We start from the raw sequence: 25,331 nt of genomic DNA on the forward strand, positions 1-25,331 counted from the left end.
AACGTTTTAGGTGGCAAGTTTGGTTTCGTGAGATTAGGGAAACATGGCAATTTTCTGACAAAAAAAGAAAAAGGAGAAAGTTGTAATCCCATATCAACTAAAGTTGCCATCCCCTGTGAACTAAAGTTTCCATGTAAAAACGTTCGGGACGAAGTGCTCAAAATCCGAACGTTCGGGAGTTATTGGATTCCAATAATAAACATTGCATCTAGATCTGTAGACCACCCAGCGACGACTACAAGCACTGAAGCGAGTCAAAGGTGCGTCACTGTCATCGCCCCTACCTCGCCGGAGCCGGGCAAAACTTAGTGTAGTAGACAGTTAAGAAATCTTCAGGCTAAGGCCCCATAAGACGAGCACTATAGTAGCAACCGTCGTCGATGAAGAGTAGCGTAGATCGGAAGGATCCAATCTGAAGACATGCGAACATCAACGAACGACGACAGATCCGAGCAGATCCACCAAAGACAGATCCACCGGAGATACACATACGCATGCCCACTGACGAAACTAGACGCACCAATAGGACAAGGGCTAGATGGAGAGAATCTTATTCCATCTTCAGAGAGTCGCCGTCGTCTCGTCTTCCTGAGGACATAAACCCCAACAAAACTTGAAAAAATCTCTAAAAACAAAGTCATCCCGCCAGTAAGGGTCGGGATCCACCGCGCCCCATGGCCCCAAGGTCACTGGAGACGAGACGGACCAGCGACGATGCCGACGGGAGGCAGAGGAACCCTAATCTCTTTTTTGAGGTAGGAAGCGGCGGTTGTGTGTGATGCGTTGGTCGAGACAATGTGACAAGTTTTAAGCCGATTCTTGTAATCGGGCATTTGTATATTCTTTTTAATAAGGCTCAGAACTATTATAAAAGGTTCATCAGAAGTACAAAAGCAATCCAAACATAATAAAAGTTACATCGAAGTCCTTGTACCATAGAACGACCACTGACGCGCCGGAACGAGTCGCCCACGTGCTACTATCATCGCTCCCATATCGTAGTCAGGCTGACCTTGTCGATGACAACCAAGAAGTCTTCGTGCAAAGGTCCCCAAGGACCAGTGCCCCGGAGCCGCAGTCGTCGGCAATAAACACTTGAGTCGATATAAAGAAAATGACACCAAAATTCGTCGTTGTGTACAAACGATGAGAAAACCCTAACCTTGGTCGCCTGGAGGAGTTGTTAGGAATCTACGCCGGAGTTTTGTCTAATCCGTCCTGACGAACAAACTTGAGGAAGATCGGAGTGCGGAGGTCTGACTTGAAGATGAAGCGCCACCATCCGTCAGAACGGCGCCCATGCGAGGAATAAAATCCTAACCAATCTACTAGTCGGAGCCGAGGCACAAGGATTCCCCTTACCGCAACCTGTCAGCGGAGCGGCTGGCAGAGGTGAGGCAAATCTACCGTCTCTTCAGAGGAGATCCAGGGAGGAAAGTTTTGCCCTAGTCGCCTTGCGAGAGCGGAAAGATCCCCCCACGTAGTCAGTCATGTGTTTGTATATCTGAATTACTAAAACACACACACCTATTTTTTGAAGGTTCAGTTTGTTTTTCTCCATTTAGTTGTGTTTCGATTACTATACGTGAAATTTCAAACACATTTTGAAGTTTCAGCCACATAGATGAAGTTTCAACCACTTTTTTGAATTTGGGAGGCTAGTTTGTGCATCCAGTCCCTTGACCAAGTGTGCGAGACTCACTTATTAACCACAATTTATTGGTGGAGCATCTGTAGGGCAAATAAACTGAACTTCTGAAATTCGCAACCACCTACGCCCTTGACGTCCATATGTCTTTATCATGGATCTAAACAAGACTGATGGTAATAGAACAAGTAAGACCAATTTTAACAGATTCCTTAAAACCCCTTCATCCCGGCTTAAAGTTTTTACCCACTCTAGCAAATTTCCTAATTGGCCCTCTATCCTAAAATTTGTAAAGGTCAGTCTAAAAACATCCACTTGCCTTTTTTTAGGGAAGAGGAAGGGCGAAATATAGAGACCCCTCTATCATTTCTTTCCTTTGAGCCAAGAGGTTTTAGCTCTCCCCTCCCCTCCCCTCCCCTCCCCTCCCGTGAGCACAACACCACGAGCCACAACCGTAACTCTGACCCGGCATTCCCGGCCTCGATTTGTCCCCGTATGCGTCAAACCACTGCCGGGGAGCTCGAGCCATGGGGCTCCCTGGCATCGCGGATGCTTCATTGACTTCCGATCCGATGCGAGCAGAGATAAGGGAGGCAACGAAGGTTGACGAAGGGCGGTGAAGGAGGAGATAAGGTCTCGATGAATGCAACAACCGAATTATTTGGTTGTAGTCATTGCTCACTAAGCTGTGAGTGAAACATCAAACTCTATTGTCTAAACAGCATCCTCACACACACTTGTGCCGAGGCACAAACATGTCAATTCCTGCGTCGTACGGACGGCACACCACAAATATTCTCCATGTACCACTACGATGGTGATGTATGTAGCCGCAGAGTGCGTGTCGTGCATCCGCCGCGACTAATTCCATGGCCATCAAGCTCACGTACACGTCCGTACTGAGTGGTCCTTTTTTTGCCGAGAATTATGAGAGCATTATTCAACAAAAGAGGTTGCCGAGAGGCTGCTGATGAGAAAACCAAGAGGCCCATCATACCAGTTTTCGGCCACATCCCCATGCTGAGCACACAAATGTGTAGGACCATTAGCTGACCTCGTTACATGTCAAGTACAAAAAAATCTAAATTATTACAGAGCTCTCCAATTTACAACAAAATGGGTGTAACAACTGAACGGGAATCGTGACGAGTGTTCCAGAGGTTCACCACCTCCATGCAGTCCGTTTTCAAGACTATCCCTCTCTAACCGCCATAGCCTCTGCTATCAAAGGGTCCGTGACTCGAAGAAGAGGCTTGCTCCAAGCCCCCAAAAAAGAAGATGAGGATCTGATTACACCACCAACTCCTCCTCTACCTCCATCACATCGTGTTGCTGTAGCTATGTTGATAGTAATAAACCTAAGGTTCGGGGGGCGCCACCCATAACCTGGCAGCACCTTGGCCTGATGAAGAGGAATATCCAGTAGGGTAAGAGCATCTATAGCTGGACCTCTCAAACCCGCCTCATACGCCCGGGCAGGCCGCTTCGTCACTGTCTGGTAAAGATTTTTTTACCCAGACGGGCCCCTCAAATGGCCCTCAAACGCCCGGGCTGACCGGCACCCCCATATCCAGCCCAAAATTGGGGCGGATAAGGGGGCGCTCGGGCACGCCCGCCACGTCGGTCTGACAGCGGGGTCCCACGCGGAAACGCCCGGAAACCCGACGGTCCGACGGACGCCGTCGCCGCGGTGTGAATGCCACATGGCAGCGCTCCGGCTCGCCACCCAAGACCAAATCCGGCTATTTAAGCCGGTCGGCGTCCCGCAATCCTAACCCATCGCCCTCCCTCCCTCTTCGCGCCGCCAATCCGAGCCCATCCACCTCCTCCCTCTCCTGCTCCGGCGCTCTGCCCACGGTCGGACGCTCCGCCCACGCTCCGGCACTCCGCATGGTCCGGAGCAAGATCACCTACTACGCCATATGCTGACGCCGGGGCGCCGGTACGAGATCCAGCAGGAGATCCGGGCAAGACAAGCCGCGCGCGCCACCCGCATCACTGTCGAGCTGCCTCTGGACTCGCTGGAGCCGGAGGAGGAGGAGGAGCAGCCGAGGAAGAGGAGGAGGAGGAGATGGCTCCAGTGAAGGTGGAAGAGCGGAAGGAGCCGGACCAGCAGGTGCCGGCCTTCAACATGGAGCAGGCAGATGCGGAGTTCGCCGTCGCCCAGTCCGACGAGATGGCCGAGCAGCAGGCCATCCCGGAGTCCATCTAGGAGTCCATCCAGGATGAGGCCTATGTGGAGGCCAACCGGGTCCGACGCGCTCTTCGCCGAACTCGACGCGGAAATAGAGGCGGAGGAGGCCGGAGCGGAGCAGCCGGAGGAGCCGGAGCTGCTGCTGCCGCCCATGCTGCTGGAGCCGGGCACAGGGATCGTTGTGGTCTCCGACGAGATGGCCGAGCAGCAGGCCATCCCGGAGTCCATCTAGGAGTCCATCCAGGATGAGGCCTATGTGGAGGCCAACCGGGTCCGACGCGCTCTTCGCCGAACTCGACGCGGAAATAGAGGCGGAGGAGGCCGGAGCGGAGCAGCCGGAGGAGCCGGAGCTGCTGCTGCCGCCCATGCTGCCGGAGCCGGGCACAGGGATCGTTGTGGTCTCCGACGAGGAGTAGCTAGAATTGACGTAGTATGTAGGTTCTACTCTTTTGCATGTCTTTGTATGGATATAAGAATCGAGTATGAAATGTCCGGATGCAACAAGTAAAATTTGAGACGTGGCTGGTCACTGCCCGGACGCGTTTGCGGGGTCATATTTGTCATATGTAGCTGTAGATGCTCTAAGTGCTTCCCGGGTTAGACGGACCGAATGCGCCGGATCCACGCACTCCTCGTCATGCGTGATTCAGTTCCGAGAATGCCAAATTGACCGCGTGACAGAGATGATAAATTGTGCCTGTTCCCAGAACCGCTTAGCATGGGAGCATAGTAATAGTTCGTGCTCGAAATCTTCATTTGTAGCTTGACAGATTTTGCAAAGACCAAAGGGATTTTTTTTCTTTTGAAGGAAGACCAAAGGGATTTTGTAATTGTGCCTGTTCCCAAAATTATAGTCCCAACTAGCCAGCGCTCTTTGTCTAATGTGACGATTTTTCAGGGATTATGCCACCGGAAAACTCGTACTTTTGGGACCACATTCAACTTCTCCAGTTACATACATACGAGTCCGCGCGTACATACGTGGTTGTACAGCTACATACGTATGCACTATACTACGCAGGTGGCCAGCCATTCACGTCGATCGCAAGTATAGCTCTGGCTAGTTGGGGCGTGTACGTGCATGCCCACGTACGTCTTACTTTACTGGCCTGCCGGCCCGCGGTCGCGCGTGCGTGCCTCGCGGCCACGGGCACGGGCGCACGTCGACGTCGCCCACCGGCGCCGCCGCCGTCCGGACCCCCCGAATTATCTCCCGGTCTGTGCCAGCGCCGCGTGCCTGGCCTCGCTCGCCCTAGCACATGGCGTGGCGCGCGCGCATGGCGCGAGCACATGGCCGATGGGCTCCGCCTCCGTCGTCGTCGCGCCACCAGCGCCGCCGGCGTCCGGCCCCCCGCAATTACCGCTCGGTCGTCCGCGCCAGCGCCCTAGCTCCTCCTGGCTTGGAGCGCATGTGCGTGTGCTCCCGTGTCGGCCAACGAACCCCCCTGAGAGAGCTCCGTGGCGAGCGCATAATTACATACTAACAGTACACGCTTGGGCACAGTTATCGCTCGGTCGATCGTCTGCCGGCGCTGCATCATGCGTCCGTGATCGGCTGTAGGCCAGGCCTCAAATCCTCTTGCTAGAGCTTGGCGACAACAGGCGATGAGAAACTGTGGCTGGAGCCCCGGGTGTGAGTGTGTGGCGTGATGGGGCCACGGCGGTAGGTTCATCCTTAATTTGTAGGTTTTCGACTTTGGTGCAGCCATGGCTTTTCTTGTCATCATGAGATGGAGCACCATAGCTGTCCAGGCAAACGGTTCGGTCTAGACTATGCTACCTGCTGGATCGGGCAGGACAAGCGATACCAGGCGGCCACAACAGAATTTGAGGCATCCTCTTTTCTTTTCTTTTTTTTTCTTTTTTTGCGGTTGGAGGCATCCTCTTTTCTGTAAGAGTTATACTGGCAGAAGAACCACCCCTACCAGTGCTCTGCTCTGCTCTGTATGAGATTATATACAGCTGGTGAATGCAGCCACGGAATGCTCAAGTAATTGACTGTAAAATAAACCATGTTGAAAGCAGCTTCTGTCTTGATCATATTAGTGCGCACAAGAGGACACTTAAGGAACACAAGACCATGTATCCAGGGTTTGCGCAGCGCAAGAAAACCTTCACAATGCCTGGCTTCTCAAGTTTCTCACCATGGCGGCCTTAATGGCAGCCAGCCATTTATTTGCACATAGCTCTTGTCACACAACTCGATCAAAAAGCTCCCCTGAACAGAAGGATGCGGAACACTCTCCACAGGCCCAGCATGCACATATATACCCAATGCTTATGCCAAGGAACAAAGATATCGTATCGTTGGGAGATGCGTCTTCATCTTGATCCGTTTGAACGGCTATCTGAAGTCCGTCAAGCAAAGATAGTTCCTCCGGAACTGTCCAATTAAGATGTTACAGCATTTTTTTTAACAGGAAAAAGCTTACTTCGACATATTAAGCTCTAACATGACAGGTCAATCAACATGATTGGATTTGTGAAACCGAGGTTGCACTGACGCTCCTGGTCTTTCATGACGGTTATTATCCTGTCGTCGCTGAAATTACTTTTGCTCCAGGCGGATTCACCTGTCATAGCTTTCGGTCTCGCCAGAAACGAGAGGAAGGTATTCTTTCAGTCTGGACAATCAAAACTCTAAGCTTGGCATTTTCTCACCCAGCCATGTTGGCAAACTACCAGAGTATGTTGCGGGAAAGGTCAAGAAAACTGAACCGTGCGGGATTTACCAGACCTTTAAGTCTAGAATCGACAAGAAACAACCGAATTTATCAGACAGAATAAAGATCAATGGATATTCAAGTTAGGGCATGTACAATGCATAGCCTCAAGGGGATGCCTCGCATGTCATGTAGGATCGGATATGACGTAAAGTAGGTTCGGATAGGGAAGCGGGATCCTCTCCAGGAAGCGGGTGCTTGAAGAGAAAAAGTGTGGTCCGGTGACAAAAGCTGAAAAGGTTGGAGTGAAAAGTAGATATGCATGTGTACTAGGGTCTTTATTTTCTATTTCTTAATAAGGCCCACTAGTGGTAGCTTGCATTGGGGAGAATAAATAAATGTAGGTGCCTCAAATTATTTTTTGTCATGGGGCATATGTATACATATGCCACCATTATACATGCATCTTGGAACGATTTCGCATCACATGTGCAAAAAGCTGGTGAATGATCATTTGTTTTGCACAGAAATCGGACACGAGAAAAAACAGATCCAGACAGGCAAAACTAACAGAAACCACACACTACTTAAAAGTCGCTTACTTCTTCATACACTCAACCACTGTTGAAAACCAGCAGACTGTTGTGGCAGTTCCTTGGTACCAGAAAAACACCACACACAAAACTAGACGTAGTTCCTAAGACATAGCAAATGTTTAGACTTGGTTACATGAAACACTCCTTCCAGCTACACAACTTGAGCTTTTAACAATTATACTAACAGTAAAGCAGTGCTCTGCTCTGCTCTGCAAGCGAGCATAGCTAGTGAGTGCAGACATGGAATGCATCAGTAATTGACCATCAAATAAGCCACACTGAGGATACAGACGCATTAAACATGTTCTCTCTGTACCATATTATTACTACACACAACTTAACACTTTTTCTTCGAAAAGGAGGAAGACCCCTGGCCTCTGCATCGCATGATGCACACGGCCATTTGATTGCATAAAGTTTCAGGTTCAAAACAAGGTCTCAAACAATCCGACGACATGCTTAAAAGAAACTTGCCACAACCGACCAAAATAGGGTAAGATGACTAGACACCTATCCTATTATTGGACCGCCATCCAACCCGGTTGTAAGACCATATATCCAAGGGTTGTGCGGTGCAAGAAAACCTTCACAATGCCTCGTCTCTGAAGCACCTTGCCATGGCGGCCTTAGCAACGGCCACTTGCACATAGCTCTTGTCACACAACTGATCGAAAAGCCGGAACCACGCAGCCCTCCAAGTTCTGCTGAACAGAAGGATGCAAAACACTGTCCACAGGCCCACTACATACCCCATGCTTATGCCAAGGAACAAATATGTTGTATCATTAGGTGCACCTTCATGTTCTTCATGGGCACTTGGGTTTGCTCCATTTGAACAATTGTTGGGGAGAGGAAGCCCACAGAGCCCATGGTTGCCGACGTATATATATGGATCATTGAGTGTCTGTAGCTGCCTCCCCGAGGGGATTCTTCCTGATAGACCATTGTAGGACAAGTTTAGCCAGCTCAGAAATGTGAGGTCAGATAAACCTGACGGGATTTCACCAGCCAAACTGTTGTAGGATAGGTCAAGAGATTCTAATTTCCTTGAGGCACCGATACCGTCCACGATTGTTCCATCTAGCTGGTTGCCAGAGAGATTCAGCGTCTGAAGTCCCCCAAGCAAAGATAGTTCCTCCGGAATATGTCCAGTTATAATGTTACATGACAGGTCAATCAGCACAATGGGGTTTGTGAAATCAAGGGTGTATTGACGCTCCTGGTCTTTCGTGACAGTCATTATGCTGTCGTCGCTGTAATTTGTTTTGCTTCCTTCGGGTTCACCTGTCATAGCTTTCAGTCTACCAAGAGAGGAAGGTATCTTCTCTGATATGTTGTTATGTGCCACATCCAAGTAATGAAGACTGGACAGATTTGTGAACTGCCTAGGAAGGTGACCAGAGAACATGTTTGATCGTAGAACCAGCACTTCTAGGCTTGGCATTTTCTCATCTATCCATGTTGGCAAACTACCAGAGAATACGTTGTGCGAAAGGTCAAGAAAACTTAACCATGAGGCATTTTGGAGGAAATCTGGGAATTGACCTGACAACCTGTTATTCTTCAAGTCTAGAATCGACAAGTAACAACCGAATTGAACACAATATGTGAAATCGGGACTCCATGCAATATTTTCTGGGCATCTTGGAAGATCCCCTGTCAGTTGATTGCTCGACAGATCCAGTTCCGACAAATGATTCAATTGACACACATATGATGGGATGGTACCTTCGATATCATTGCTCGAAAGATGCAACTGACTGAGTAGCGGAGCTGTGAGATTTGCTGGGAGCTTCCCTGACAGGGAATTTTTTGAGAGATCCATTAGTTCAACCGACGGTAGATCCAACTGTGCTGGAAAGGCCCCACTCAGTTCATTCCTTGACAAGTACAACACTGAAGCATGAGAAGAAACAGTCCAGAACCAGTCAGGCAAGACATCACTTATGCTTGCGTTGGAAATATCAAGCCGGGTTATGCCAGCTTGCCATCTCAGCCACGTCGGGAATTGAGGGCCCAAGTTACATGATCTGAAGTATCCTGTATCCAATCTGAACGGTGGAACCCAGTTGCCGTTTAGATCCAATTTCAGAGAGTTGTGTGAAAGGTCAAGATATTCAAGGTTCATTAGACTTGCAAAATGTTCCGTCGACAGCACACCATTGAGATTGCTCAAGCCGAAGTCCAGGTAAGCCAGATTGCCAAGTGCTCCGATCCCGGCAGGTACCGGGCCAACAAGCATGTTCTGGTAGAGGTCAAGAAGGCTCAGACTGGTCAGATTTCCTATCCAATCTGGCGGTTCCCCGGACAAATTCGCTCGTAACAAGTACACTTCACGCAACGCATTCCACGAACACCTTGGTAATCTTTCCATGAGTGTTGTCAGGTCCCCGTTGATATTCACCCAGTCCAAATTCAGCACCTGCAGATTGCATAGCTTTTCCAGGTTTGCCGGGATGTACCCGAATAGTTGATGGTTGGCACTTAAATCAATGACCTCAAGGGAGGACATGTTGCCCAGAGCATCGGGAATAGGCCCTGCTGGCCAGTCACACCCTGCGAGCCGAAGCTCCCTGAGGCTAGTGAGATCCCAGAACCAGTTGTGTTGGAGTGAAGTGCCAAATGAATTGCCTGACAGATCAAGCACCTCCAGATGTGTGAGGTTGGACGGGGACAGAGTAGAGACGGTAGTGTTAAGCCCGCAGTCGGACAATCGAAGGACCTTAAGATTAGGCAGCATATTCACTTGGCTGATCCAATTCCTAGCTGATCTGACAAATACTCGGCTCACATCGAGATGAATCAAAACGGAGAGCCTACGCAACCATGAAAAATGGGATACTGAAAGACTACCAGTATCATCACCACTAACATCCAGATACCGCAACTTGGAGAGATTACCGATGTGTGGAGGTATCCTGCCTTCAAAATTTGCACATGAGAGGTTGAGGTACCGTAAGTTGTTGAGGGCACCGAAGAACATCGGTATGCTTGTCCGGTTGAAGTCATTGTAGCTCAGATCAAGGTACCTCAGATATCGCAACCCGGTGATGGAGGAGCTCAGCTCACCAGTCGATAGCATCAATTCAGCACTCCGGCGATATTCGGCGGTGTTGCGGAGGTTGATTCCGACGACGTGTCCAGTGCTGTTGTCGCACCGGACACCCTGCCACCGGCAGCAGTCTCGGCCTCGCCACGAGGAGAGACGGCCGGTGGGGTCCAGGAAGCTTTCCTTGAAGGAAAGGAGCGCCTCCCGTTCCCTTGCAACGCAACCCGAGGTTGATCGGCCCTTTGCATCGGCGGAGGTGGCCGATGGTGTTCCAGAGGCGATCAGGAGCAAGATCATCGCGGTTGCGGCGACTTTGTGGATATGATTGAACTGGGTGTTTTTATCAGTCTTCTTGACAGGCCATTTCACTTCATCCTCTCTCTCTCTACTGTAAACGGAGCAGCCGTTTTGGTTGGAGTGGTAGACAGAGCTATGTGATTCAAGTGATTGGAATTTGGAGATGCATTCGCAGAGGCACAAGTCCCTGGTGATGTCGACTCTGCGGCCTGCACACGGCAGTGGACACACAAGGTGGTCAATATCGGCGACCTGCGTCGGACGCATGGTGTCACATCACTTTTAAAGCAGGAAGTTGCTACTCCAAGGACATGAATGCTTCTTAACTGGAGTATTAACCAGATTCGGATGAAAAATCGACCAAGAAGGCAGCTTTCAGCTGAACTATTTGATTGATCTAAGAAACTTAGAACTGATTTACTTTTTTTTAAGTTTTAACTGACTCCAGAATTACCAAATTTCAACTTTGGTAGCATATGAAGAAGAAGGGCGCAAAGAAGGAGGAAGAAAAAGAGAGAGAGAGAGCCCAGATCTGGCCCTGGCCGCCTTCTTCGACACGGCGACGCGGATGGCGGAGGAGGCTGACAGCATCCAGAGGGTCGACGCCAAAGGCAGCCGCTTGTGATAATTCTCGGGTGCTTGAAGATTTCAAAAGCGTCGGCCGAATTCCGTCAAGAACCGTGGCGTGCTCGCTGCAGCGTCGCCGTCTTGGGCCAGGGACGAGAGCTAGCTACCCACCCAGAGCTGGGGACACTGTGGCAGCGTCTAGTACGGTACGGGGACGACGCAATTGAGGTGGTGGAACAAGCTCGGCCGTTCCAATGATCCAGAAAATCGACCATGTTTAATTTGTTGCTGTTGCAATACTAATACTCGACGTCTTACATATACTCTTGAAGTTCAGATTTCTCCTGAGTCAAACCTTTTAAATACGACAAACTTTATAGAAAAAATAGAGAATGCCGTTTTGGAGGCCGAGCTCCATGGAGGCCTTTATTTTTGAAAATTTCAAATTCAAACTTTTATGTTTCAAAAAATTCTGAAAAAAAATATGCGTGTATCTAAGGATGTAACCCACATGTGTGTAAAATTTCATGATGAAATACGTTGAAATGCGACCTGTACAAAAGAGACAAATTCATGGACTGGGAAGATGAATAGTATCATGAGCCTCAGATTTGTCTTTTTTGCACAGCCCTCATTTCAACGCATTTTGCCCTGAAAATTTACACACATGTGTGTTACGCCTTCATGTATATCTGTACTTTTTTTCAGAATTTTTTGAAATGTAAAAATATGAATTTCGATGAAATTTGAATTTTGAATCTGGAGGCCTCCAGTGAGCTCGGTCACCAAAGGCAATTTCCGGAAAAAATATTGCTAACATCTATAACATCAAATATATGGTATAAAAATATAATCTAACAAGGCTAATTTAGTGCTGTATAGATGTTAGGTATTTATATGAACTTGGCCAAACTTACACAAGTCTGTATTAGAACGAACTAGAACTTCAAATATCTCCACTGCCACCCAGATATGAAGATTGCGGCCACGGCAGCTTGTATTTAGTTGATTTTAGCTTTCTTTAAGTTCCTCCAGTTAGTATTGTAAATTTTTGATTCGAATGCCAGCTTCTGGGACCTTTCATCCTACCCATCTTTCAAAACAAATACCCTGGCTACAAGCATAAGAGGAAGAGGCACCTCTACCTCTAGTGGTCCATACAAATAAGACGCAAGGCAAGTGTTACACGGAGATCCAAGAAAGTGTATAGCAATACCAAGCACTAAATTTTGAATTTTCAAAAAGAAAACAAGCAAACATGTAGCACACTTTGGCTCCTTCTAATTCTTGCTTCATATGCCTCACTGCTCCTCCCTAACAGGAGTTCAAATTTTCAACAACCCTTCCACGCAAAAGTAGCTTATACCTCCAGTGCTGCTACACATGTTTTGTCCAGCACAGTTAAAACTCCTTGTATTGTCATGTCATAATCCTCCAGCCTCAGCGCAGCAAACAAAATTACTTCTACAGAAACAGCATAGACGCACCAAGTCAGATCGACAAACTGTTCCATGGTATAACAGGTCAAAATACTGCATTTTTTAGGTGCAACAAGAAATCTGAGCACTATTTCTCTTTAGTTTTGTTAACACCCGAAACATTTCATGATCCGCAAGACTCAGTTATGCAAGATTAGACAAGTAACTAAGATGGAGATAAGCCAACTTCCCATCTTTCATAAACCCAGCGGGTTTGCATTTTTATGTTGCACACAAAGAGTTACGGAGTACTAGATAAAGTAGTGTGTTCACATACCTGTTGATGGGTTTGCAAACAGCTACTCTTGGGGCTTCATGGCCGGGAACAGGAGAACTTCCTGAAAATGCATCAGAAAGATGAGTTCCACAATGCAAGTCAAAAAGTGTTGCACTGCGTGAAACACAAATGATGGAAATAGCCTAACCTTGATGTTCTGGGAATCTGTCAGCATCATTGTAAGGCGATCAATTCCCAAACCCCAACCACCTGTCGGAGGCAGTCCATACTCGAGGGCAGTGCAGAATGTTTCGTCCAAAGCCATAGCTTCATCATCACCAGATTGACGATCCTGGAATATTTTAATAAGACCAGAAAATTATTTAACTTCTCAACAAGCAACTCATGAAAGTAGAGCAATGCAGGCTCCATTAGTGTACCCCCTTCCATAGCTTCGCTGTTCTTATAAGTGCACACAAAATATATGCACAACATTCAAGTTTCCCAGCATACAGTCTAATTATCAACATGAAAAATAAATATAATAAGGTTACTTAGGCGTTTGCCAAGTTCAAAGCATACAGAGTGCGGTGGTTACAGCAAGAATTACAATTCACAAGGTTATATTAAGTTCTCAGGCAAATTCAAACAGGTACCTTTAGTTGTTCCTCAAACCGTTGCCTTTGCACAACAGGATCGTTCAACTCAGTGTAGGCATTGCACACCTAGAAGACATTTGCAGATCACAGTGTAAGCCAGCATAAACGAGACCAGGTATCAAAGGACCTATATGAAGAATAGGACATACCTCGTGTTTGTTAACAAAGAGCTCAAACCTTTCTGTCAACCCAGGTCGGGACCTATGCCACTTTGCCAATGGACTCATTATCTCTGGGTGGTTGATAATAAATGTTGGGTTCACACATGTTTCCTCCAAGAAATGGCCCACTAGCTGTTAAAAGACCATGGCTTGTAAAATTAGCTAACAAATCATCAAGAAACTTAAGGACAAAGGCACAAACCCAACGGTAATTTAGACCATGACAACAAATAATACCACTGAGATTGTGAGTTTAGTTTTCATAATACAATGCAAGTTGCAAAATATGATGCCAAATAAGGGGTTCTACGGGAATGCAACTTTCTTCACCAAACACTTGTCATATAAGCCAAAAAGTATGGCCAAAACTACACAACAAAAAATAATGAAGACACAGCATCGGATGGAGTCCCCACAAGTTAAAAGTAAAACCTTGTCAAGCAGCCGTGTTGTTGTCTGGGGAGGTGGACATTTAACATCATACTTGGCACATGCATCTATCAGATACTTGTTTGTTTCATCACTCGATATATCTTTTGGTATCTCCAGTTTGGCCATAGCCTCCAATCCTTCAATCATGTCTATCCTTCTGCAATAAGGCAATAAATTGGGTGATCAGTTAAAAAGCACAAAAAGCAATTTAAATGCTACTAACCAAATATTACCTCCGTCCGAAAAGGCTTGTCTTAGATTTATCTAGATAGGGATGTATCTAACACTAGAATGTGTCTAGATACATCTGTATCTAGACAAGTCTAAGACAAGCTTTTTGGGACAGAGGGAGTACATCTTAATTATGCCTACTATTACCTAAAGGGAGGCGTGAAATCAATCTCTATCGGTGGATTATCAACTCCATTGGCATGATATTTTATCTTATACCCACCAGTCAGCTCCTTAACCATACCTGTCAACATCAAAATAATAAATTATTTACAGAAAAAGAAGAAAGGTACGAAGGAAGAAGGAAAATATCGATGAAATAGATTCTCACCAGATATCATGGCTTCAGTAAGCTCCATCAAGTCATTGTAATCTGCGTACGCCATATAAAACTCAACTGTTGTGAATTCAGGATTGTGTGTTAAATCAATCCCTTCATTCCTGAACTGCTTCCCAATTTCATAGACACGGTCCAATCCACCAACAACCAACTCCTTAAGATAAAGCTCAGGTGCAATACGCATATAAAGCTTCATGTTTAGATCATTATGGTGTGTGACAAAAGGCCTTGCAGCGGCTCCACCGGCAATCATGTTCATCATTGGAGTCTCCACCTAGAGACATGTAGATAGTTCAAACATCCGAGCATCATCAGAAGTACAAGAAAACATATTTGAAGAATCCTACCTCCAAAAAATCAAGCCCATCAAGAAACCTTCGAATAAACGAGACAATTTTGGATCGGGTCTTGAAGATATGTCTCACTTCATGGTTTACCATAAGATCAAGGTATCGTTGACGATAACGAGTTTCCTGGTATCACAAAACAAGCAGTTCAAGAATCAAAGCACCACCAATGGAAATGATTAACATTTGAACATGTGGCCAAAGGTGGCATGCTGGATTATTCAGAATTGACAGCCCGTTGAGACAAAGAGATAACTGAAGGTCACATCCATCAACACTACGACTTGGTCATGCAAATTAGAAATACCAGGAGCAACTCAGCAAATTAAGTTGGTAGAGAAACTGGCATTGTACTACCCATCCACACCCATAACAATGTGAACAAACGGGTGAGATTTAGCAAAGAGGAAGTGGACATAAGATCTATTCCTTAGCATATCACATGCCTAAGGGTGCTCGTAAAGCCTTCAAAGACCTGCCTAGTGATTTGTTATATATTTATGTCCTCAATGGCAAGCATTTTACTGCCTAAGATTATGTTGTATGTGAAAGTAAAGTGCAAAAATGTGCTAAAACTGATTACAGACCACGCACAGAAGGAGATAAACCAACAAGGAAGATTAAATATACAAAATTCTATGCTACAAAAAATAATGTTACTATTAGGAATGGGCCTTAATCTATGGTGATGGCTGGTCAATGTTGGGTTTCCCAGGGTCTCTCAAGTTGGGAGACGAAAGCCTAAGCTTATGACACCAAGTTAGAAATGGACCTTAATATTTTCCATGGGCCAAAAGGCCAATTTCCCTACATGTAAATAAGAAGGAACATATGCATATAACACCCTATGGAATATCCCTAACAGTTACTACTTGTTTGACAGCTACTCCACATCGCAGAAAGAATTTAGTGCGAGAAAAGTAACAGTTAGAATGAGAACAAACCTGGTCCCTCAATACATACTTCTCGATATTCCTACACATTCCTGGGGCCCATTGCGTAGGCACCGCACTTCCTTCACTCTTCTGTAAAATATATACTAATGTAAATAGTTCAATTAAGCTAAAAACCCAACTAAGACTTAAGAAACCAGAGGAAAGACTGCAGACTGAAAAAGTAAGTAATGCATGGACGGAAAAACAGTTCTTTCAAGAACCAACTTTCAAACAGATTCTGCTTCGCACCTGCCGGGGCATCATATGAAGACAAGGAGAGAGCACAACAAATTTCCGTGGGAATACACTGAGCTCCCCTCTATTGCTTTTTCCTGATGATTAACAAGTGAGAATTCCAAGTCATCAGACACAGTTCAACAGCAAAAAGAAACAACCTACATGTATACTTTTTACTTTTGTTAAAAAAAGTTAAACAATGGTACAACCAACTATAGATATAAGCTATATATACAATTTACAAAAAAAAAGTACTTATAATAGCAGGCCCAAAATCAATCGTGAAAAATATAAACACTTATTTACTACTCCCTCCGTTCCTAAATATAAGTCTTTGTAGAGATTCCACTAGGTGGACTACATACGGTGCAAAATGAATGAATCTACACTTAAAATGCATCTATATACATCCGTATGTGGTTTATAGTGAAAACTCTACAAAGACTTATATTTAGGAACGGAGGGAGTATATTTTATAAAGAAAAATAAATTAAAACCACTCTGTTAAAACAAGGACCCAGTATAAAACCAGAATGCAAACACAATTGACTGAACTGGCGATGCAGCAACGTGTTTAAGTAGCTGATTAAGTAGCAACCGTGAAAACTCAGAAGCCAAGAACTGGTATGGTTCTTTCAAAGATAGAATTTGGATGTGGATGCGATAATAATCAATTAAGTTGCAAGCAAAGCTAACATACCTGGAATTCCACATATACCAACAATATCACCTCGCTTCACACCAGAATGGAAACTAGAGAATTCAGTATCTTCCAACTCCGAGGTCCTATTAACGGGTAAAAATGTGAGAATGGAAGTCCATACATTTCATAGGTCGGTACTGATAGTAATAGACAAGCTAAAAAGTGACTGAAGCCATCCAAACAGACACCATATTAGTCTTCAAAGTTTACCTGGCATCAGCCATTACTTGAACCTTCACGCCATCACCATAAAGATCATAAAATAAGAGCTTAGAAGATGATGTTCTCTTGTTCATGATCCTCCCTTTGAAAAACAAAGCCACAGATCAAACCCATGTCTAATCTCATATAATACTCCCCAGGGCAATGGAACAATATATACCTGCTAGACACTCTGTAACATCAGCAAGCTTCTCCCCCTCATTAAGGCCCTTGTATTTCTCAATATATCCAGGCACAGAGATGCTAGCTAGAAACTTATGCGGATAGGGATTAGCACCCCCGGCCTTGAGAACGTCAAGGGTCTTGAGCCTATTCTCATAATATTGCTGCAGCAAGAAACACATTGATTAGAACTAGAACGCAATTCAGCCAGTAATAATACATCAGCAAGAAAGCGGCGCCGATATGACATACAGTAGGATCCATGTCCTCATCGTCGGCCGCCGCCTGCTGGGGCGCTCCACCGGCCGCCACCGCAGCCACCGCCGCCTACATACAACAATTAAAAGACACACACGGAGATGTTAGTGTTCCAGCAAACAAGACAGAGAGAAGGGAGCTCTCTCTCAGACCCCAGCCGCAGAACTGCGTCAACATTATCTGCATCAGAAAAGTAGCACGACAGAAGAAAGGGTCAGCATCACACCTTGCTCTTCTTCTCCTCCTCCTTGAGCCGGCGCTGCTCCTCCTGCTTCCTCCTCTTCTCCTCTTTCTTCTGGGCGCTGCAAGCCAACAACCACAGCCAACAATCAAGAGCCGGAGCATAACAAAACAAGCAAGAGCAGACGACGACGACGCGCGCGAAACGGAGGATGGTAATAAGAAGCGAGGAAGGAGGCGCACTTCTTCGAGAGCTTCGGCTCCTCCTCGCCACCGCCGCCGCCGTGCGCGGCGATCTCCGCCCCCGCGAGCCTCTCCGCCAGGCCGTCCGCGCCGCCCTCGCCGTCCGCCATGCCGCGCCGGATGGATTCTAGGGTTTCGCCGAGGGGGAGGAGGGATGGATGGGATTACGGAGAGCAAAGCAGAGCGGAGGCGCGGCGGAGGGGGGCGAGGGGGTTTTAGCTAGGGTTGTTGCTTGGCTCGTGCGCCGCTCCGGTGGGCCCGCATGGGCCTGGTGCGCGTGAGTATTTCGAATGGGCCGAGCTGGTCTAGGTGGACCGAGCCCACGCGCCTTCGCTTCTCTCTCTTTTCCTCTTGCTGTGGGACCGGAGGCGGCTAGGCCTGGGCGGAGTCATCCGAGGAGCGGCGGCCATGGAGGAGCGGAGAGGAGGCGGCGGCGGGGGGCGGGGCTCCGGCAAGGGGCCGGCGGCGGGGAAGATGATGTCGCTCAACGAGTTCGTCTCCTCCATGGCGCCCCTCATCGACCTGGAGAAGGTTTGCTCCCTTCCCCTCCCATCCCCCCGGGTTTGATGTTGGAATGGTTGCGATGATGAGCTGCTGCGGCTTGGTGCGCAGGCGGCGGAGATATCGGCGGAGTCGGAGGCCAGCTCCAAGAGGAAGGAGAGGAGGGGGTCCGTCATGCCCAACCTCAAGTGCACCGACGCACAGGTAGGCTGCTGGTTCGGCGCATTGGTGCTGACTCGATTGGTGCGCGGGTTTGGTTGGTGCTAATCTATAGCTTGCTGTGTGTTGCCTTTGGTGGGTAGAGTAGACGGGGCTGATGGGGAAGACGCTCCTCGAGTTCCAGCCCAACAAGAGCGACGTGCTTCCGCCTCACAAGGTGAGGTTTGCTGCTTCCTTTCCCCTCTTCTCAGTTTGGCAATATGACATATAGCAGGATGCCGCTTCTGGTCTCTGGTTAGGAATTTTTTGCAAATGTGGTCTGGATCACCCGTCGACTTATCGTTCGTTGGTGGGCTATGGAAATTGTCTCTTATATCCCATTATTATGCCACTTGAGTAGTGTAATCAATTTGTATGTGTGATTATGTAATGTTAATCGCTGGAAAGGGATTGTGTAGTAATCAAATACTTGCATTTGTCAAGTTCATTAATGAATCACGTCCCCAGGACTTCTCTGGGATTAGGCACTTTGTTTCTTTTGCTAGCAGCACTGATCTTGCTTGTCTGTCTCCCCCCTTGGCTGCTCTAGTTTGGTACGCACGACGTGGTTGCCCTCAAGCCAAATAAAGCAGATGCTGGATCCCCTGCTGTTGGGCAAGGTGTAGTTTATCGCTTGAAGGTATCTTACTCACATCTAAGGGTTGTTGGTTATTTAAGTCTTTGCATTGTACTACGCATACTGATGGCAATGTTGTGTTTGAACAAACAGGATTCTTCCATTACCGTCGTTTTTGATGATATTCCTGAAGATGGATTAAATAGCCCTCTCCGTCTTGAGAAGCTTGCGAATGAGGTACTCCAAAAAAATCCGCATGGTTTCATTGTAGAATTGCACAAGCTTAAGCATATTTTTCGCCTAGCACCTCTTTGTTTTTTAATCCATGATCCATTATTTTGTACTTGCACACCAGCATTATCATACCGTTTATTAATCCCACTTTTAGGTTACTTACCGCAGGATGAAGGATGCATTAATTCAACTTAGCAAGGGCATCCAAGCAGGACCTTCTGCAAACCTTGTTCCTGTGTTATTTGGAGAGAATTCGCCTATGCGTTCCAAAGACGCCATGAAGTTCAGTCCGTTTAACAAGAATTTGGATGACTCACAGGTTAGACTTTCTTTTTTTTACTTTATACTTGAGGTTGCTGCCTATGTTCCATTTCAATTCAGATCAACCCAATTTGAGTAGATATAAAAACATTATACAGAAGTCTATAACAGTTAGGTTTACCGTCTGGTGTTAACGAGAAGTCTATAACAGTTAGGTTTACTGTCTAATTTGCTAGTGTTGCTATCATATGTTTAATCTCATTACATGAAGTGAATCATATATGAGGCAATGATTTGGTTCCTTATCATTATACAGAAGCGGTCCTATTTTTTGTATAAATCAGTCTTGCAATGAAAACTGCAAACTTGCAACTCTGCGATGGGTTTCATAATGTTCCACGTCATAACACCACAAAGAATGGTGTTAGGCTTTGGTACCTGCCTTGTAGGAAGGCCAGAGAGAAAGCTTTTAGTGAATAGATTGTTGGTGTATTGAAATACTAGTAGTACATCATATGCTATAGTTGACAACTAAAGTAGCTCACGCCTCCTGATGGGCAAACTGGATAACTTATCTTGATAGGTCTTCTTACATAGTTTATATGTGCTCTTGAAGCAGTGCACAGGTCAATCTAGTTCTAGTATATAATTATTTGGACGTCCTTGTTTTGGTGCTGTACTGCTGTAGTTAAGATGTTTTCTTAACAATAAATCAGAAAATATTGCAATGGATGTTTTTTGCTTTTTATGACATGCCTTTAATTTTTTAACACTTGTCTTCATGTATCAGTGTCAGCAAGCATTATAAAATGAAAAAACTGTAGGCATGTAAAGTCAAATAGTTCTATGAAATGCTTTTCAACTAGCACAGATTGTATAGAGAAATGTAACATATTTCTTGTGTAGAAAGATGCTATCTCGAAGGCCCTCAGATCAAGGGATGCTTTTTTGCTTCATGGACCTCCTGGAACTGGGAAGACAACAACCATCATTGAGATAATATTGCAGGAGGTCAAGCGTGGAGCGAAAATCCTTGCCTGTGCTGCTTCCAACATTGCTGTTGATAACATTGTTGAGCGACTCTCACAGTACAGGTTGCTAAAAAAATTCTTCCATCGTTTTTTCTATGGTTTCTCTGGGAAAAATGTTACAATCATATATGTAGCCCTTACAAAAAAGTGGATTCTGGTGACCCAATCTGCTAATCATCTGAGCCCTAAGTTACTTAAATATCCTTATTTCTTTCTGTAGAACAAAATTGGTGAGGTTAGGGCATCCTGCCCGTTTACTACCGCAAGTATTGGACAGTGCTCTTGATGCACAGGTAAAACCCCTGTTTATGTTGTCCCAATTGCTTTTGTACTGGGGGACTATGTGAAGATAAATTCCTTTTTTGATTAGTTCGTAAGTTGCACTCTGGATCGCATTTAACTTCAATACTCATCCAGTGCATGGTTAAGTGTACCCACCTTTACCTGAATCATAAGTTGTATGCATGGTAGAGTGAAATAGAACATAACATGAATTCCCAAAGAGAGACCTGAAGGATTGGAGTATCACCAAAGAGCTAGCTATGGACAGGGGTGCGTGGAAGCTTGCTATCCATGTGCCAGAGCCATGAGTTGGTTGCGAGATCTTATGGGTTTCACCTCTAGCCTACCCCAACTTGTTTGGGACTAAAGGCTTTGTTGTTGTTGTTGTTGTTGTTGCAGGTTATACCTTTTTTCTCTAACATAAGAAATTCTACTATTTTTTGTTATTAACTTAGGCAGCTTAATTGATTACTTTGTATGTCCCACTGAATTTAAAATGGGTGGGGTATTTTGGCGGATGTATTATCTGCGATGCCTCAGTGTGTCCATGTAACCTTATGATAGTTAGCCTGATTAATCTTCTGGGACCAGGTACTTCGAGCTGATAATAGCAGCTTGGCCGGAGATATTCGCAAGGAAATGAAGGTAACTATTCATTTCCAAATCCTTAACTTTTCCAGTAATTCTAGGACAGCAAGTCTATCCACAGCTGTTAAGGAGCGGTTTAGTGTGGAAGCTATCTTATTTAGATAGTACCAATGGCTGTAATTTCATTCGATGTAGTTCGATATTATTGATATGTTCTGTTCTTTCTGTCAGGTGCTTAATAGCAAATTGCTGAAAGCTAAAGATAGAAACACAAAAAGGGATATCAGGAAAGAGCTTAAAACCCTTGCCAAAGAGGAGCGAAAACGGCAGCAGCTTGCAGTTGCTGATGTCATAAAAAATGCGGATGTTGTGCTGTCGACTTTGACAGGTGCATCTTCCAAAAAGATAGCTGGCATTACATTTGATTTGGTAATTATTGACGAGGCTGCTCAGGCACTTGAGGTGGCCTGTTGGATAGCTCTATTGAAGGTAAGTTGAGATAGCAACATGTCTTCCAAAAGTGGATAAATCGTTAACAGTTAAATAGGTATATGTATGTTTGAGGCAGGTTTCTTATATTGGTGTAAATTGTAGCACATAGGTATATCTGATAAAACTCTGTAAGGATGTAACGTTAATCTGCTGTAATTTCCATAAGTGACCAGTAGGCAGATCCTAGGGAGTATAGTTTTGCTTTACGGTCACGGCACCCTGCTTCTGGTGGTTGATTAGCTTTGGGATTTTCAAATGGTGGTAGCTGACTATGCCATTAGCAATGAAGTTGTTTCTCTGTTTCACATGATTGGCATGCATAATGATTTGGATAAAATGCTTACTCCTATGTTCTCGTTAAGGTAGCATTTTTGTTAATGTTATGGAGCTTCTCATTTATGTATTAATCTTTTTTATATTCTTTTGGTATTCAGGGCCAAAGGTGCATGCTTGCTGGAGACCATCTTCAACTTCCTCCAACGATCCAAAGTGTTGAGGCTGAGAAGAAGGGTATGGGAAAGACACTCTTTGAACGCCTTACAGAAGGTTATGGAGAGGAAATCACATCCATGCTCACTATCCAGTACAGGATGCACGAGCTAATTATGAACTGGTCATCAAAAGAACTTTACAATAATAAGGTGTGCTTTCTCTTACATTATTTTGCTACTTGTATTTCAGTCTCTATTTCTCTTTACACCACTATTTTTCTCATATTGTTTTTCCGTCTGTATTCTCAGATCAAAGCGCACTCTAGTGTTGCTGGACATATGCTCTATGATCTTGAAGGAGTGAATAAATCTTCTTCAACAGAACCAACTATTATACTCGTTGACACTACAGGGTCTGTATTCTCTTGTGCTTCCCCCTCAGTGGCTTGTTGGATTACTCACACGTGGCAAACTCTGTGCATGCAGTGAAGCCTTGGCTATTTTTGTGTTTTCTCACTCTCTGCCTCGCTTTGTAGTTTTCAAGATACTCTTGTGCAAAAGTAGGAGTAGGTAGTGGCTTGACTGAAGAGAGATATTTCATATGCTAATATAATAATTAGACAGGTTCATTATTATTTCAAGTGTAGGCCATCCTTTGGCTGATACGAAAAACATATATATTTTCTAAATGGTGAACAATATGAATGTTTTTGAAGAATAGTGTTTTTGAAATGATACGTAAAGTACTTCTAACATTTCTGAAGTACTTCTTAGGTGTGACATGGAAGAAGTGAAAGATGAAGAGGAGAGCACCATGAATGAGGGCGAGGCTGCAGTATCCATTGCTCATGCCAAGTTGCTTGTTGAGAGTGGTGTCCGTGCAATTGATATTGGCATTATTACGCCATATTCTGCACAGGTGTTTTTATTATATGCTCTCACTATTCATCGAATTTGTATATAGTAAATAATTATTAGCCATGTGTTCTCCATACATATGTATTCGGTAGTATCATGTTTAGTTGTTTACACTTGCTAGTTGGTTCTGGGGCCACCGTGCAAGCCTTTGTTGCTGCATGTTCTTTTTGCTGTTCTGCTCTTGAGTCTTCACATATTGGTTGGTTGTGCATTTGTTTGGAAGACTTTGTTCTTCTCTTTCTGTATCATTTGATGGTTATACCTTTTGGCTTGCAATTCATTTATCTGTTAGAAATTGAATTTTGGCTCCTTGGATGGTGTAACAGGTGACCTGCCTGAAAATGCTGAGAAATAAAGATGCTAAATTGAAGGACTTGGAGATATCAACAGTTGATGGATTTCAGGGTAGGGAGAAAGAGGCCATAATCATTACAATGGTCAGATCCAACCCAAAGAAAGAGGTGAGCTTCCTTCCATGATCTTCCTAGGTTGAAAATTGTCAGATCCAATCCTATTGCACTATCTGATGTACACGGACATGAGTCATTGATTTTGATTTTTGCATTGCATGGTTGATCCAAAAAGAAATAGGAGACTGGAAGTTCCATACGATTAAATATCTAATAAAATAGACCGAGCAATCTAGAGATATGACGTGAGTGATCTGCCAATATTGGGTGTCTGCGGCCCCGAGTTAGAATGTATAATGAACAAACAAACGGTTTGTTCTCAGTTATGATTGAAGATTCATATCCGCTATGCGTGCAGCTCGGATGCTCGAGCTCTTGTCTAGTTGGTAAAACTAAAACCTAATTCATTTGCTTCTCCAGGTCGGGTTCTTGAGCGATCATAGGCGGATGAATGTCGCCGTAACACGAGCCAGGCGGCAGTGCTGCATAGTGTGCGACGCTGAGACCGTAAGCAATGACAGATTCCTGAAACGCCTGGTGGAGTACTTTGAGGAGAATGGCGAGTACCTGAGCGCGTCGGAGTACCAGAGCGACTGACTGTGATAGCATATGTCGACCGGGCGACCATGGCAGAGATGCCGGAAACAAGCAACTGATGGCTCCACAACTGGATATTTTGGTGCAGATCCCATCCGATGCATAATACATTGCCACAGATGACTACTGAAACCAAAAAGATTTAATTTGGGTTTCAATTGTTTGTATGCACAAAGATTTGTATGGAACTGGCCTGTGTTCCACTGAAACCAAAATAACGCGGTATATGTTAATGCTAGAAACATTTACGTCAAGCTCAATCCAAATAAATTGTATTAGTTGTTCATGTTCATCACCTTCTTGCCTGCATCCTAGTTAAACTGAGCTAGTGATTATTTGGCCAAGTTTTGGCGAGGTCATCTCTGGAGTGCCTGTCATATCTATCTTAGTATCTTGTGCTTGGCAGCTCATGCAGATTGAATGATTGTATGTCTATATATTACTGAAATTATTATTATTATTATATAGAGAAATAAGGGAAAGGATTTCTTAATGCTTAAACTACATATCCCAGGGTTAATCTCACCATCTCATGACAAAAGATAATTACAACAACCTATCTTCCTTTATCAATCAAAGATTATTTTTTTATTCATTCCACATTCAACAACAAAAAGAGAAGTTGTTATATGTGGGCTTGGATATCTCAAATACATTCCTCACTGGACTCAAACAAACACACCGTAAGCAAAAGACAAAAGACAGAAGATGAGTATACAAATGAAAAACACAAACAAATCTCCAATACGAGCTGTAGCAGATATGCAGCCAGTCTCTGTCGATGTAGATCCCAGCTGCTAGGCTCCAATTTCTTTGAAAACAGTTTTGTTTTCAAATTGATGAATAAATTTCTTGGCAACAGCACTAACGTCGAGCCTATATCCCTTCAGCTGGAACTCTTTCATCGCAGGGAGGTGCTCCACTCCAGAAATAGACTGCAATTTCGCGAACGACCAAACTATTTTTTGAGCCTCGGGAGCTGCTCCGACACT

At 45.2% G+C, this 25,331-nt stretch overlaps 3 protein-coding genes across 6 annotated transcripts; 1 reads left to right on the forward strand and 2 right to left on the reverse strand.

Annotated features, from left to right (window-relative positions):
- Nucleotides 1-7,127: 7,127 nt before the first annotated feature.
- Nucleotides 7,128-10,667, reverse strand: LOC123123221 (receptor-like protein EIX2). The gene has a single exon (XM_044543690.1). It carries the CDS (start codon nt 10,445-10,447, stop codon nt 7,688-7,690), a length of 2,760 nt encoding a protein of 919 aa, XP_044399625.1. The 5' UTR covers nt 10,448-10,667; the 3' UTR covers nt 7,128-7,687.
- Nucleotides 10,668-12,085: 1,418 nt separating this feature from the next.
- LOC123123224 (lysine--tRNA ligase) lies at nt 12,086-18,021 on the reverse strand. Its single transcript, XM_044543695.1, has 17 exons — nt 17,820-18,021; nt 17,623-17,698; nt 17,391-17,465; nt 17,137-17,302; nt 16,965-17,058; nt 16,752-16,837; nt 16,064-16,146; nt 15,824-15,904; nt 14,880-15,005; nt 14,524-14,806; nt 14,340-14,436; nt 13,962-14,118; nt 13,518-13,661; nt 13,366-13,434; nt 12,918-13,061; nt 12,770-12,830; nt 12,086-12,478 (listed from the first exon to the last, which is right to left on the reverse strand). The coding sequence occupies exons 1-16, from the start codon at nt 17,927-17,929 to the stop codon at nt 12,792-12,794; spliced, it is 1,830 nt and encodes a 609-aa protein (XP_044399630.1). The 5' UTR covers nt 17,930-18,021; the 3' UTR covers nt 12,086-12,478; nt 12,770-12,791.
- A 105-nt stretch (nt 18,022-18,126) lies between these two features.
- Nucleotides 18,127-24,631, forward strand: LOC123123222 (DNA-binding protein SMUBP-2). 4 transcript variants are annotated; one of them, XM_044543692.1, is made up of 15 exons: nt 18,127-18,350; nt 18,432-18,524; nt 18,628-18,696; nt 19,069-19,158; nt 19,249-19,332; nt 19,484-19,648; nt 20,497-20,684; nt 20,842-20,914; nt 21,495-21,548; nt 21,723-21,980; nt 22,418-22,624; nt 22,724-22,827; nt 23,189-23,333; nt 23,659-23,793; nt 24,163-24,631. In XM_044543692.1, exons 1-15 carry the CDS (start codon nt 18,228-18,230, stop codon nt 24,337-24,339), a joined length of 1,965 nt encoding a protein of 654 aa, XP_044399627.1. In that variant the 5' UTR covers nt 18,127-18,227; the 3' UTR covers nt 24,340-24,631. The 4 variants fall into 4 exon arrangements, with proteins under 4 accessions (XP_044399627.1, XP_044399626.1, XP_044399629.1 ...); XM_044543691.1 differs by having other exon boundaries at nt 19,069-19,332; XM_044543694.1 differs by lacking the exon at nt 18,127-18,350 and having other exon boundaries at nt 18,468-18,524; nt 18,623-18,696.
- Nucleotides 24,632-25,331: the final 700 nt, after the last annotated feature.

The sequence above is a fragment of the Triticum aestivum genome, chromosome 5D, assembly GCF_018294505.1.
Source record: "Triticum aestivum cultivar Chinese Spring chromosome 5D, IWGSC CS RefSeq v2.1, whole genome shotgun sequence".
Lineage (NCBI taxonomy): Eukaryota > Viridiplantae > Streptophyta > Magnoliopsida > Poales > Poaceae > Triticum > Triticum aestivum.